General features: G+C 47.0%; 1 protein-coding gene across 1 annotated transcript in view; it reads left to right on the plus strand.

The window, feature by feature from the left end:
• Nucleotides 1-14,162, plus strand: part of LOC115474505 (WD repeat-containing protein wdr-5.3-like) — a 55,613-nt gene that overhangs the window by 18,352 nt on the left and 23,099 nt on the right. Inside the window, exons 3-6 of the mRNA XM_030209993.1 lie at nt 745-829; nt 1,887-2,022; nt 3,000-3,189; nt 4,299-4,407. Of these exons, the coding sequence (XP_030065853.1) occupies nt 745-829; nt 1,887-2,022; nt 3,000-3,189; nt 4,299-4,407 (520 nt within the window). The remainder of the gene's footprint in view (nt 1-744; nt 830-1,886; nt 2,023-2,999; nt 3,190-4,298; nt 4,408-14,162) is intronic.

The raw sequence follows: 14,162 nt of genomic DNA on the forward strand, positions 1-14,162 counted from the left end.
TGAACTATAGTGAGATTTGAACTGGGCTTCCCTAGTTCTCAGCCCACTGCTATAATCATTAGACTAATGAGAGGGAAAGTGACCAGAGTTCCTTCTATTTCTGATTCTTCATATTCCCCCTGCCCCTTCACCAGTATCTCTCCCTGCCTCCCTTTTTCTCTTTCACTTAACTGAATGCTAAGAAAGGTTCACTATACCCCATCTTTCTTGGCATTGCGAGTGTGTTTAAACTTTGCAAGTTAGCACTTCTTGTACTTTGCAAGATCAGCAATGTGGGGCTGGGGGATCGCCACAATTGGGTCATTCAGAATTAGATTTCTTAGCATGGTAGCCATTGTTTCACTGTAGGTCCCCTAGGTACATATCTACTCAGCCTATTGGGTAAAGAAGCACAAGGAGCCATCAAGAGTGGAGGCGTCACAACTATACTTTATTAATCAGACTACACACGGTCTGTGTTTCGGCGAAAAATGCCTGATTCAGGGGTCTTGGTCAGGAAGCTGCTCAAGTCCTGCAGCATGCTATGCCTAAGAATCCTGTTTTTGTTTACAAGTTAGAGTTAGGCCTGAGTGGTTCAGGTCTGGTTACATTTTAAACTTAGATTACAGGTTAGGGACTGGGATGATAGATTAAGGTTGCAGGCTGATGATGTGGTTAGCTGTTTACAGTAGGAATAACAGAAAAGGGCTAATGCTCCCATTTTCCAACTGTCCCCCACTGATTCTGGGATTTTTATGTCTTCAGTGACTGTGGCAAGGAAGTGATGAGTTGTCAGTTTAACCAAGAAGGGTCACTGTTAGCTGTTGGACTTGTTGATGGCAGCATCAAGGTATGGGACTTTATTTATTTATTGGGATTTATTAAGCACCTTTAAGAAGAGATTCACCCAAGGCAGAGCTTGACATAAAATTAACAATTTTTTAAACAAGATAACAATAGTAAAATTACCAAATATAAGCAAGAATACAATCAATGAGGTAAACTTGGAGATGGCAAATTGAATCCTAGTAATAGAATACGGTATCAGAAATATACACATTAAACAGTACTGTAAAGCAAACATATATCAGAAATATGATAATTGTCAACAGAATACAAATGGTACCATAATAGGCAGCATGGAAGACCATTCATATAACATAGATATGATAGAATGTCAGCATTATACCATTGAAAACCTTAGTAGGCACAAATTACAACATTCAAATAACACAGACATGTGCAATACAAAGAAACATCTTGATAGGTAGCCAAGGGAGCAGATGCAGTTGAGATATATAGACAGGAGAAGATGGATGGTACAAAGTCACTGGGATAAATAGATGGGTGCTAAACTGAAGGCAAATTATATGGACAGTTAAATAAGATATGAGGAACTAGTTTAAGTTACAGGATGTGCAGTAAGTTAGTTCAGGTGAGTGGAATGAATAGTCAGTCACCACATGTATTAAAGGGCTTGTGAGTCAAGCCAGGCTTTCACCTGCTTTCTGAAGTAGAAGCAATCTCAAGTTAGGCATAGCCCCTCTTGGAGTGAGTGAGTTCCTGAAGTTTGGGGGTACTCCAGAGAAAGCTCGCTGGCGGGTATCACATTGTATGATTTCTTCTGATGAGAGTACAGATAGTGGTGGTCCTCACCTGAGAGAAGGCTTGGAAGGGAACATTCTCATCCTCTAGAAAGTCTGAGGGAAAGACAGCCAAGCGGAGAAGTAATAAAGAGGCAAGAGGAGGGGAATTAACTCCTAGAACATTTCAGAGGAGAAAAAGAGATGGGAAGGATCTAGGGACAGCATTGCCATCTGATTTCCTCCTATCTCAACAAATGTATGAGGAAGGTGAGGTGATCACATGAATTTAAAGGTATTCTAACAGTCTCCTATGTCCTGCAGGTGTACAAGATGAAGGACGCACTGTGTGTACACATGTTGAATGATGCCGACACCGTGAACATGAAACTGCCAGTCACAAGTCTGCACTTTCATCCTCAGAGCCAGAGTAGTAGCGGTGACTTACTGCTGGCCACATGTGAGCAGGGAGCTGTGGCAGGGATATACTCAACCAAGAAGGGAGTCATGGAACACTTTTCCTGACTATTCCTGTCTTATTACCTTCATCTCTAGTGAGGCCTCTTCCACGGGTGGATATCAGTGTGTGGTGTACCCAGCTGGGGGGACTCATGGGTGCCTACGGGTACAGTTATATTAGCTGAGATGCAGATCTCTTCCAGGGTGTGTTCTGTTACCTCTGTTGCAGCTCAGTTGCAGGGACTGGGTGTCAGTATATGTGGTATTTGCATTGCGAAGACCGTTCTTTCAGGGAAGGGGTGTCTGTAGTTTTAACTCTGCTGGTGAGATCTTTTGCAGGCACTGGTGTCAGTGTGTGCTGATACATCCACCGGGGTATCGCTTCCTATTAGTGGTCAAGCTGGATGGGAACTTTTGGGACCTGACTAGGTGTGAGAAGGCAGCAATGAAAGTATTGTGAAATCAGACAAAATGGTAGTGAAACAATACTGTAGTAATGGACAGTGAGGAAGTAGACCAGGAACTCAAGAGACAAGGACAGTGGTGTAAAGCTTCTTGAACAAGTTTATTGTTTATTGGAGACTCAACACAGTACTGTGTTTTGGCCACAGGCTTCTTCAGGAGTCTTCACATTTTGGTTTGGTATACAAAAACTTCAATATGCAATGTGCTTGAGTGACAGTAAAATAAGCTGGTCTTGAAAAAGACCTTTTGTTGAGTGCTAACAGAGACTCATGATGTCGGCATTGCTCATGAAAGTGACAAAATTCAGAGTCACTCTGTATCGAGTCTCCAACCAGTAAACTTGTTCGAGAAGCTTTACACCTCTATCCTTGTCTCTTGAGTTCATGGTCTACTTCCCACTGTCCATCACTCTTGTACAACTACTATGGGATTTAGCGTTCTTCCACCTTGGTGGGTTTTCTCTCGAACAGTGAAACAATTCCTACAGTGGATGATTTCTTCTTTCTTGCACAGATGCCACTGGGCTAGTAAAGGTCTGGCACCTTTCCTCACAGACCTGCCTGAACACTCTCACTGAGAATCGGCAGACACTAACTTCGGCGTTTAACACTTCAGGAACACATTTCCTCACTGCTGGTTCCAACACTGCCATCCATGTGTATGACACAGAGACAAAGCAAAGAATGAACAGCTGCCAACCCAGGTACAGTGTGAGCTGAGAGTGGGGGAGGAGGAGAGAGAGAGACTCTTGCCAGTTGAGGTAAAGTTTGATTTAGGAGAGGGGCAGGTACATGTGGGCTGGGATGTATGCAGTGATTGACTCCTGCCAGCACAAGTACAGTTTATGAAGTAGGAAGAGCTAGTGGTGGGAAGTGGTGCAAAAAATGTCTTCTGCCAGTTTAGATGCAGTAGAGAAGTTGCCATATTAGTCCACTTTAAAGGTAATAAATAGAAATAAAAGAAAACAAAAAAAAAGGAAAATAAGGTGACACTTTATTTTATTGAACTAACTTAATACATTTTTTGACAAGCTTTCCTTCTTCAAGTCAGGGCCACTGAGAGACAGAGCCAGACCCGGGGCAGGGCCACTGTCTCCCTCACTCGGGCCACCACCGCCCTCCCTACTCAGGCTGCCAGCGCCACCGCCCCTACCCCCTTACCTTCCTGTGTCTGCTCCTCCCTCGGTCTGTCACACCCGGGTCACGACACACAGTAGCAGGAGAGAGACAGACCGAGGGAGCAGAACCTTCTGCCTGTCTCAGGAAGCCTTGCCCGTGCCAGGCCCCCCTTGGAGGCCAGGCCCAGGGAATCTTGCTCCCTCTATCCCCCCCCTCTCAGCGGCCCTGCTTCAGGTCAGTTATGAGCAAGAGATGACAATATTAAAATATATGTAGTGAAACTTGAAAAGCATTCCAATGACACTCTCAAAGAGGAGGTGTCAAGAGGAGGGGGACAGCAATGCAGGGGACAGGACAAGAGCACTACCTGACTGTCCTTGTGGTTGCTTATTTTGTATATCCTACATCAGTGTGGGTTCAAAAAAGCTGAGAACTCTCCTAAAGACCACAAATTATCCCAGCTGTATACATGTTAATTTTAAAATAATACTTGAGTGATAACGTTTGTTTAATGTGATTTATAATTGTATAAAACACTTTGATTCTTCTCTATCCTTAGAAAAGTAGAATAGATGGAAAGTTTTATCATTGTATTATTTTGAACAATTATTTGTAGTCCATTGCTTGAGAATAATACAAGGCTGATATAGAATGAGACAAACTGTATAATTTACAGTGAACATCTCACTTCCAGCCCTTCACTGACCACAATGAACGGACATCGCTCTCGAATCTTCGCCTTAGCCTTCCACCCCAAGAAAGAAGAACATTTTATTTCTGGTGGCTGGGATAATACTGTACAGGTGAGTGAACTAGGTTCAGGCAGGGTAAGATCCCATGACAATTAACCAAAACCAGAGCACTGTCTATATAAATGTATCCAGAAATCACCAAGAAGCTGATGCTCAAAACTACCACCCGCACAAACATATGGTTAATCCTGGGTTTGCTTGCACGTTATATAGTGCCAAATGCTCAGAAAGCTTGAGCACCAGTTTGAACAGGCATGCTAAAGATGGCTGCAAATTGTATTTAAATGGATGTTAATGAGGTCAGAAAGTATTCCTTCCCAATGCACAAATGAAAGCACTGCAAAACACAGAAGGAATTAATAGACTGAGGCCGCCACGCCACCCGACCTGAGGTCAGCCTGGAAGAGGCCCAAACTGCCAGCTCACCGACCGAGGCTGCCACGCCACCCGATCCGAAATCAGCCCGGAAGGGGCCCGAGACACCAGCACACCAACCTGAGCAGACCGTGGTAGGTGATGACCCTGGGCCGGAATCGTGCAGCTCTCGTGTGGAACTTAATGGAGACGGCCGCCACCGAGTAGATCGGAGCTGAGTACGGGCAGAGACGCTAAGTAAGAGCACCACTGCCCCAGCGAGGGATCGGACAGACGCCGACTCAGCAATCAAACTACAAATTCATGCTATCTTCCTTCCAGTCCTCCCTATTCCTCGCCAAACAGGACTATTACACCCATCTGACTAATTCCCTCAGCTCTAACCCTCGTCGTCTCTTCGCCACCCTTAACTCCCTTCTCAAAGTGCCCTCCGTTTCCCCCCCCCCCCCCCACTCTCTCCTCAAGCACTGGCTGACTTCTTCCGCGACAAGGTGCAGAAGATCAACCTTGAATTCACCACCAAACCATCTCCTCCTCTTCACCCTATAACGCACTCCCTCAACCAACCAACCCAGGCCTCCTTCTCCTCTTTTCCTAATATCACCGAAGAGGAAACCGCCCACCTTCTCTCCTCCTCGAAATGCACCACCTGCTCCTCTGACCCCATCCCCACCACCTTACTTAACACCATCTCTCCTACTGTCACCACCCCCCATCTGTCATATCCTCAACCTCTCTCTCTCCACTGCAACTGTCCCCGACACCTTCAAGCATGCTGTAGTCACACCACTCCTCAAAAAACCATCACTTGACCCCACCTGTCCCTCCAACTACCGCCCCATTTCCCTCCTACCCTTCCTCTCCAAGATACTTGAACGTGCCGTTCACAGCCGTTGCCTTGATTTTCTCTCCTCTCATGCTATCTTTGATCCACTTCAATCTGGTTTTCGCCCCCTACACTCGACAGAAACAGCACTATCTAAAGTCTGTAATGACCTGTTCCTTGCCAAATCCAAAGGTTACTACTCCATCCTCATCCTCCTCGACCTATCCGCCGCTTTTGACACTGTCAATCACAATTTACTTCTTGCCACACTGTCCTCATTTGGGTTCCAGGGCTCTGTCCTCTCCTGGTTCTCCTCTTATCTCTCCCACCGTACCTTCAGAGTACACACTCATGGTTCTTCCTCCACCCCCATCCCGCTCTCTGTTGGAGTTCCTCAGGGATCTGTCCTTGGACCCCTTCTTTTCTCAATCTACACCTCTTCCTTGGGCTCCCTGATCTCATCTCACGGTTTCCAATATCATCTCTACGCTGACGACACCCAGCTTTATCTCTCCACACCTGACATCACTGCGGAAACCCAGGCCAAAGTATCGGCCTGCTTATCCATTGCTGCATGGATGTCCAACCGCCACTTGAAACTGAACATGGCCAAGACCGAGCTTATTGTCTTCCCTCTCAAACCCATTTCTCCTCTCCCTCCACTCTCTATCACAGTTGATAACACCCTCATCGTCCCCGTCTCATCTGCCCGCAACCTCGGAGTCATCTTCAACTCCTCCCTCTCCTTCTCTGCGCATATCCAGCAGATAGCCGAGACCTGTCGCTTCTTCCTCTATAACATTAGCAAAATTCACCCTTTCCTGTCCGAGCACACCACCTGAACTCTCATCCACTCCCTCATTACCTCTCGCCTTGACTACTGCAACCTACTCCTCACCCACTTTGCCATCTATCCCCCCTTCAGTCCGTTCAGAACTCTGCTGCACGTCTTATCTTCCGCCTCGACCGATATACTCATATTACCCCCCTCCTTAAGTCACTTCACTGGCTTCCAATCAGGTACCGCATACAGTTCAAGCTTCTCCTATTAACCTACAAATGCACTCGATCTGCAGCCCCTCCTTACCTCTCTACCCTCCTCTCCCCTTACGTTCCTACCCGTAACCTCCGCTCTCAAGACAAATCCCTCCTCTCAGTACCCTTCTCCACCACCGCCAACTCCAGGCTCCGCCCTTTCTGCCTCGCCTCACCCCACCCCATGCCTGGAATGCACTCCCTGAGCCCATCCGCCAGGCCCCCTCCCTGCCCATCTTCAAATCCTTGCTCAAAGCCCACGCCTTCGGCACCTAACCACCATACCTTTATTCAGGAAATCTAGACTGCCTCAACTTGACATTTCGCCCATTAGATTGTAAGCTCCTTAGAACAGGGACTGTCCTTTTTGTTAATTTGTACAGCGCTGCGTAACCCTAGTAGTGCTCTAGAAATGTTAAGTAGTAGTAGTAGTAAGTAGTACTCTAATGGCAAAAATTTCCCACCAGCTCAGGGGCAGCATAGGTTTTCGGGAGAAGATTTCTTGTCAATTTCTCACGTTAAACTGCAGGTTTTGTCTTAAAGTGCTGAAACACACGTGTACAAGTCAGAGCAAAACAGAAAGTGAAAGCACACATCGGCGCCTGTTTTTCTGTGCTTAAATATGAGCCTTTCAAAAAATTTAAGTGTAAACAATTTTTGAAAGGCTCATTCTTAAAAGTGTAGAAGAACAGTGCCGATGTGTGCTTGCACTTCTAGGTTTGTCTGGACATGCGCACAAGAGCCAGGCTTGCTGCAGAACTCTTGTGTGCATGTGCCAGGCATATTCTTCCTCTTGCTTTCGATTTGTTAGCAGAAATTAACTGTGTATATTATTTGTATATCATTTCCTTTGAGCATTGCTTAGCTATTTTTCTGCACTGTTGTTAGAGTGTTAAGCGACTTGTCAAGTGGCAGTAGGATTTGAACCCCGGCTTCTCTGGTTCTGACCCTACTGCTCTAGTCAATAGATACAGCTAATACAGATAATACATATTCTAAACATGTTTGGTAAGCCAATGATTAAAAAATAAAACCTGGTAACCATTTTTGGCAAGTAATGATTGATAGGCAAATCATTTTATGGTTGCCAGTAACCATAGGATTTCTGATACAGTACTGCTGAAAACCACAGCAGAGGTGTCCTTCCCTGCTGTGTTCAAAAGTGACTCGCTGTCCATTTACTGCTGATATAGGTGTCACTCCCCAACCCCAAGGACTTTAACATGCCCCGCCCCAGCCCCACCGTCTTTAGTCTCCCCAATCACCTGAGTCACCGATCACCTCTGACTGGACACTTGTTCTTGCTGCTGATGTGTAGCAAGGCGCAGGACACAACATCTTTTGCCCTCCTAGTGTGGGTATTGATGTATTCATAGAAGACAGGTTGCACAGCTATGCCAGACACAGTCTGCCGGATATTAATGGCACATCTGGGTAGCAGGTGTTACTACCTGGATACGTGCCACTGACCAGGGTCATATGTGGATTTTCAGCAGCATTCTCTGGACGATGACTCTGCAAATCTCTTCAGAGTGTTTCCCAGAAACCGGGTATTCAGCTGTCCTAAGCTATCCGGATACTTACTCAGGAAACAGCACTGAATATCAACGTTATTCACATCTGGGTAGCAGGTGTTACTACCTGGATACGTGCCACTGACCAGGGTCATATGTGGATTTTCAGCAGCATTCTCTGGATGATGACTCTGCAAATCTCTTCAGAGTGTTTCCCAGAAACCGGGTATTCAGCTGTCCTAAGCTATCCGGATACTTACTCAGGAAACAGCACTGAATATCAACGTTATTCGGATTATCACACAACACTGCTCATTATATCTGGATATTCAGTGCTGATATCTGGATATCACATGCCATGGTTGGTGTTTTAGTGAAATGATGATTACGGAGTTTGAATATTGACCCCAGTATCTTTCACTCCAGATTCTCTCTGAGGGGACTGAATATTTCTTTGGGCCTCCCAGTAACATTGGACCCCTCTAACTGTGGTTCCAATTCCAATTTTTTTTTACTTATGCACAACACAAACAACAAACTATGTACAAGATTCAGAAGGTACATTACATCAATGTCTTTATCTCATAATTTCAGCATCTGTGTGAGACAACCTACTTTGGATAAAGAAATGTTTTATGAAAGCTATGGCTGCTTCTGAGTGTTGGAAGAGTGTGTGTCTGGTAGTGGAGCGATTGCTGTTGCTATTACTCAGATGGCATGAGAATTAGAATATATACTGTATTTTTCATGTTATAAGTTGCTCCTGAGTTTAAGTCACATGGACAGAAAATAGGCAAAGATTCTGAAAATTCAATATATGTCACTCCCTAGTATATGTCATCCTTAACCATGCGGCTCCTAATGAGTGCTCACACATGAGTACACATGGTTGAACTGAAAGAAAAATGAAAAATTGGAAAACCAATGTATAGGAGTGGAGGAGTGGCCTAGTGGTTAGAGCACTGGTCTTGCAATCCAGAGGTGGCTGGTTCAAATCCCGTTGCTGCTGCTTGTGATCTTGGGCAAGTCATTTAACCCTCCATTGCCTCAGGTACAAACTTAGATTGTGAGCCCTCCTGGGACAGAGAAATATCCATTGTACCTGAATGTAACTCACCTTGAGCTACCACTGAAAAAGGTGTGAGCAAAATCTAAATAAATAAATAAAAAAAATAGTGATATAATCACTGCTTCCTCAGCAATCCTCCAGACTTTTCAAGGCGCTTGGGTTATGCACTTCTACCAGCAGAGGGAGACTGAGAACACTAAAACTTCTTATACAAGTAGCCTGTGCAGACCTTCTACTAACCAGTATTTTCTCAGTCTCAGCAGAGGGTAGATGTGTGCAGCCTGTGCAGTGTACTCAGTCTGGTAGGCCCGTTTCTAGGTTGGGTTGTAAATGTTAGAGAACCCACACTTGGATCTCTATTACAGGGTGTAAGTCCTAAGAGGCTTCTTATTCCCTGTGGGGTTGAGGCAGCTTGGACAGAGAAATCATATTAATTTGTTAATTCTGTTTAAGTTTGGTTCAGTCCTGTAAAGTGGTAGAATGCCATCTGGTTTTAATTACTCAAATGTCTAGCTTTTGCTAGACTAGAGGTTAGAAAGGTCAGCGAGAAATGAAACTTTTTGTCCCTTTTTGAGTGATGGATTGTTAATGCTAGTTCAAAGGCATATAAACCACATCTGGATGCCATTCTAAGTAAGGCATACTGTCTCGAGGGGATTAGCAAGTAGGCAGTCTTAAAAGATTAGGCTGAATGCTGTTTAGAGAGAAGGAAATAGGTGATAATTTAGATTTTGTCTTATAAGGAATTCTGATTTCTGCTTATTTTAAAATATGTTTTATTCTGTTTAATTAATAAGTTCTATTTCTCTATGTAAAATACCTTTTCAATTCAGTGTCTGACTTTCAAGTGAGATTTGTCTGCAGTTTAAGAGGTCATCATCTGGTTTGAATTATCCACAGTCCTAGCTAGTTCTGTGTATGAAGCTAGAAGGTGAAAGAGGTCAGGAAAAGTCAAGTCTTCTCCTTGATTGATTATAGCTAAGTGTAGGACTGGTCTCCTGAAAGTAATAACAAACCATGTCTGTGTGCCATTAAGCAAGACTGGCCCCTTGGCCCCTTAATGAATGCCAGAGTGCAGTTAACAGGTTAGTATTTTAAGCTATAACTGGGAATCTGATTATGTGAATAATAATAAAATGCAGGAGATAGGTGCCACATTGTCTAGTTTGAGAGGCCCCAGGTCATAGGTCAGTTTAGGAAATATCTCAAACCTATGTAACTGATATTTTGAGTAAATGTGTAGAGATAATTAGTTCAAGACAGGGTAATCAATCTATTCTTTACCATCTGGTGAGAAAGGGGGGCTAGAGGGGTTTAGGACCCTATATAATGAGAACAGAAGCAGCTTACGTTAGACGAGAAGGAACCAAGACAGGAGACACAAGACACAGAGAGCTGAAGGAGAGAGCTAGCGCTGATGTCCTACTTTGCTGGCAATAAAGAAGATTTCTCTCTTATTCTGGTGTGTGGTGTTTCACCTCCTGAAGTACCACAGATTCTGCTAACATAGTGGTAATTCCTGCAACAGGGTGTCACAACCGGGTGGCCGGGTCCCTCCCCCTGTGCTCTTCCTCTGGAGGACTGCTTGACCTCGGCTACAGTCCTCGTTCTGTACCCTTGAGGCGTTTAGGCATCAGCAACGAAGTTTAAAAAAATGTTTTTAAAAGGCGGCTATTTTGGCCGTTCTTGTGGCAGTCCAGAGATAAAATGTCTTCACGGGCGTTCTTGCCTTAGGCAGTTTTGCCTATTAGTCTGTCAGAGCACAGAGCAACTGTTTGTTTTTATTGTGTTCGCAGCCATTATGCCGGCGAGGTGTCGGTTTTGCGCGAAGCGCAGCGTTGAAGTGAAAGGTGGCCAATGTAAATTTTGTGGGGAGCCTACGTTGTCAGCGCTCTTGCCCCCGTGCTTTCCCCTGAGTCGGCGGAGGTGTTGGGCGGCGATTTGACTGCACATTCCAGGCTGGCAACGGCAGGGCTGGTTTTGGTGGGAAACGCGGCCATTTTGGCTGTGTGTCCTGGGTTGGCCTCGACGAGCTGTTTTTGGCGGGAAGCACGCCTAGTTTAGCTAAGGATCACGCAATGGACCTGCCGCCTCGGGAGCGAGGGGGGGTCCGTCGCAGAGACTGCGGGAAGTGTTGTTGGGGCTTCAGAGCGTCGGGGGGGTCTGGCTTCCCCCCTGAGTTTGTTTGGTCTCTGTATAATGCCTGGAGAGATGGCCCCTCTCAGGCTGTTTGTTCCCTGGAGGCTGCTAGCTCAGTGGGAGTTAAGCGCCCATGGGTGGATATTTCGGAGCCTATGGAGATACTTTCTCTGCCTGTTGGAGTGACCCAGGAGAGGAGGATCTCTTAGATGTGTGTGAGGATCAGGATGGGCTAAGGCCTGGGAAGGTTCTTCAGTGGTTCGCATTTTTCATAAGGAGGAGTTGTTAGAGCTCATTGATCAGGTGATCTCTACTTCGAAGTTTGCTCCGGCGGCCACTCCCTCTGCGGAGGGACCCCAGGTAGATCCCTTGGTTAAGGGGATTCGGAGAGCCTCCCGTTCCTTTTCCATGAATTCAGACATTAGGGACATGGTTTTTCAGGAATGGTCTGTGCCGGAGGCTGCTTGTAAGGTGTTTAGGGCTATGGCACGGCTGTATCCCTTGCCTCCGGAAGATTTGGCCCTGCTGAAACCACCTACTGTGGATGCGGTGGTTATGGTGGTTACTAAGGCTACGGCCATTCCGGTGGATGGCGATACAGCCTTATGGGATCCTCAGGATAGGAAGCTAGAGTCCTTTCTGAAGCGCAGCTTTGATTTGTCGGCTTTGGCCTTGCAAGCCTCTGTGTGAGGGGGCTTGGTAGCCAGAGCTTGTTTCCATTGGCGGAGAAGCTCTTGGATGAGCCTGCGTTAGATAGGACTGGTTTGGTTCAGGACCTGGCCAAATTGGAGATAGGGTCTTCATTTTTGGCAGGACACCTTTATGATTTGCTAGGGCTTCGGCTAAGAATATGGCTCTGGCGGGTGACGGCTCGTAGGGCTCTTTGGCTTAGGGGCTGGGTGGCAGATGCGGCCTCTAAAGCAAAGTTGTGTTCTCTACCTTTCAAAGGTTCTATGTTGTTTGGAGAGGACTTGGATAAACTGATGAGTGGTCTTGGGGATACCAAGGTCTCACGGTTGCCGGAGTTACGGCCTAAGGCGGCTAGTCGAGGTGGTTCGGCTAGAGGTCCGGTTTAAGGATGCGAGGCAGTACAGGCCGGGCAGATTTGTGTCCCCTTCTAAAAGCCGTTTTTCCAGCAGACGCAGTCCTTTAGAGGGGGTCGTTGAGGAGGTCGGGACTCCTCCAGAGAGTGCTGGAAATGGTAATAAGACCTCCTTATGAAAGTGTGCGGGGTCCCAGCCTCTGGTGAAGGTCGGGGCACAATTTCGTCTGTTTTATCAGGGGTGGACTCAAATTACTTCAGATCAGTGGGTGCTGGAGGTCGTTCGCGACGGTTATGCGCTTGAGTTCAAGCATCCGCTGCCGGATCTGTTTCTTCCCTCTCCTTGTCACTCTCGAGTCAAGTTAAAGGCTATTCAAGAGACTCTGGGTCACTTAATCCAGTTGGGAGCTGTGGTACCCGTTCCTCGTCACGAGCTGGGAATGGGTTGTTATTCCATTTACTTTGTGGTGCCGAAGGAGGACCAGTTTCGACCCATTTTAGATCTCAAGAGGGTCAATTGGGGCGCTCAAGGTGCCATCCTTCCGCATGGAGACTCTGCGCTCGGTCATAGTGGCTGTTCGTCAGGGAGAATTTCTCACGGATCTCACGGAAGCATATCTGCACGTGCCGATTCGAGAGGACCATCAGCGTTTCCTTCGTTTTGCTGTTTTAGGGAGGCACTTTCAGTTCTGTGCTCTGCCTTTTGGTCTGGCAACGGCTCCACCACATCTTCTCCAAGATAATGGTGGTGGTAGCAGCGGCTTTGCGGAGGCAGGGATTCTGGTGCATCCGTATCTGGACGACTGGTTGATCCTGGCGAAGTCTCGGGCTCACAGTGTGGCGGCAACGGCTCAGGTGGTCGCATTTCTGGAATTGCTCGGATGGGTAGTGGAATGTAGTTAAAAGTCAGTTGATCCATCGCAGAGTCTGGAGTACTTGGGAGTGCGGTTCGACATGGGCAGTGGGTCGTGTTTTTCTGCCGGATTCTCGGATCGCCTCTCTTCAGCAGCAGGTCCGGCTGTTAATGTCCATTCAGGGTCCGACAGTTCGAATGTACCTTCGGGTTCTGGGCTTCATGGCAGCGACAATAGAGGTAGTACCATGGGCCAGGGCGCATATGCGTCAGCTTCAGGCGGCTCTGTTGTCCCGGTGGTCTCCTCAGGTACACAGTTTGGAGTTGCGGTTGCCATTGAGGGGGGCTCCTCGGCGCAGTCTCCAGTGGTGGCTGTGCTCGACCCATCTGAAAAAGGGTATGCCGTTGGAAACTCCTCAGTGGGTGATTCTGGTAACGGATGCCAGTCTGCTGGGCTTGGGAGCTCAGTGTCTCGGTCGGTCCGCGCAGGGGTGGTGGTCGACAGAGGAAGCTCAGTGGTCTATCAACCGGTTGGAGACGAGGGTGATTCGGCTAGCTGTGTTGGTGTTTCGCTCAAGTGTGGTCGGAAAGGCGGTAAGAGTCATGTCCGACAATGCGACAGCGGTAGCGTATGTCAACCGGCCGGGCGGTACAAAGAGTCCGTGGTTGGCAATCGAGACGGCTCTGCTCATGAGTTGGGCGGAAAGGCATCTAGTGCAGATTTTGGCGGCGCACATGGCCGGGGTGGACAACGTGAACGTGGATTTTCTAAGCAGACACATGTTGGACCCCGGAGAATGGTCTCTGCACTGGTCGGTGTTCGACCAGATAGTTCTAAAGTGGGGAATGCCAGTAGTGGATCTCATGGCGTCAGCACAGAATGCTCAGGTTCCTCGGTATTTCAGTCAGCGTCGGGATCCGCGAGCAGAAGGGATCGATGCGTGGCCTCAGCG

The sequence above is a fragment of the Microcaecilia unicolor genome, chromosome 7, assembly GCF_901765095.1.
Source record: "Microcaecilia unicolor chromosome 7, aMicUni1.1, whole genome shotgun sequence".
NCBI lineage: Eukaryota > Metazoa > Chordata > Amphibia > Gymnophiona > Siphonopidae > Microcaecilia > Microcaecilia unicolor.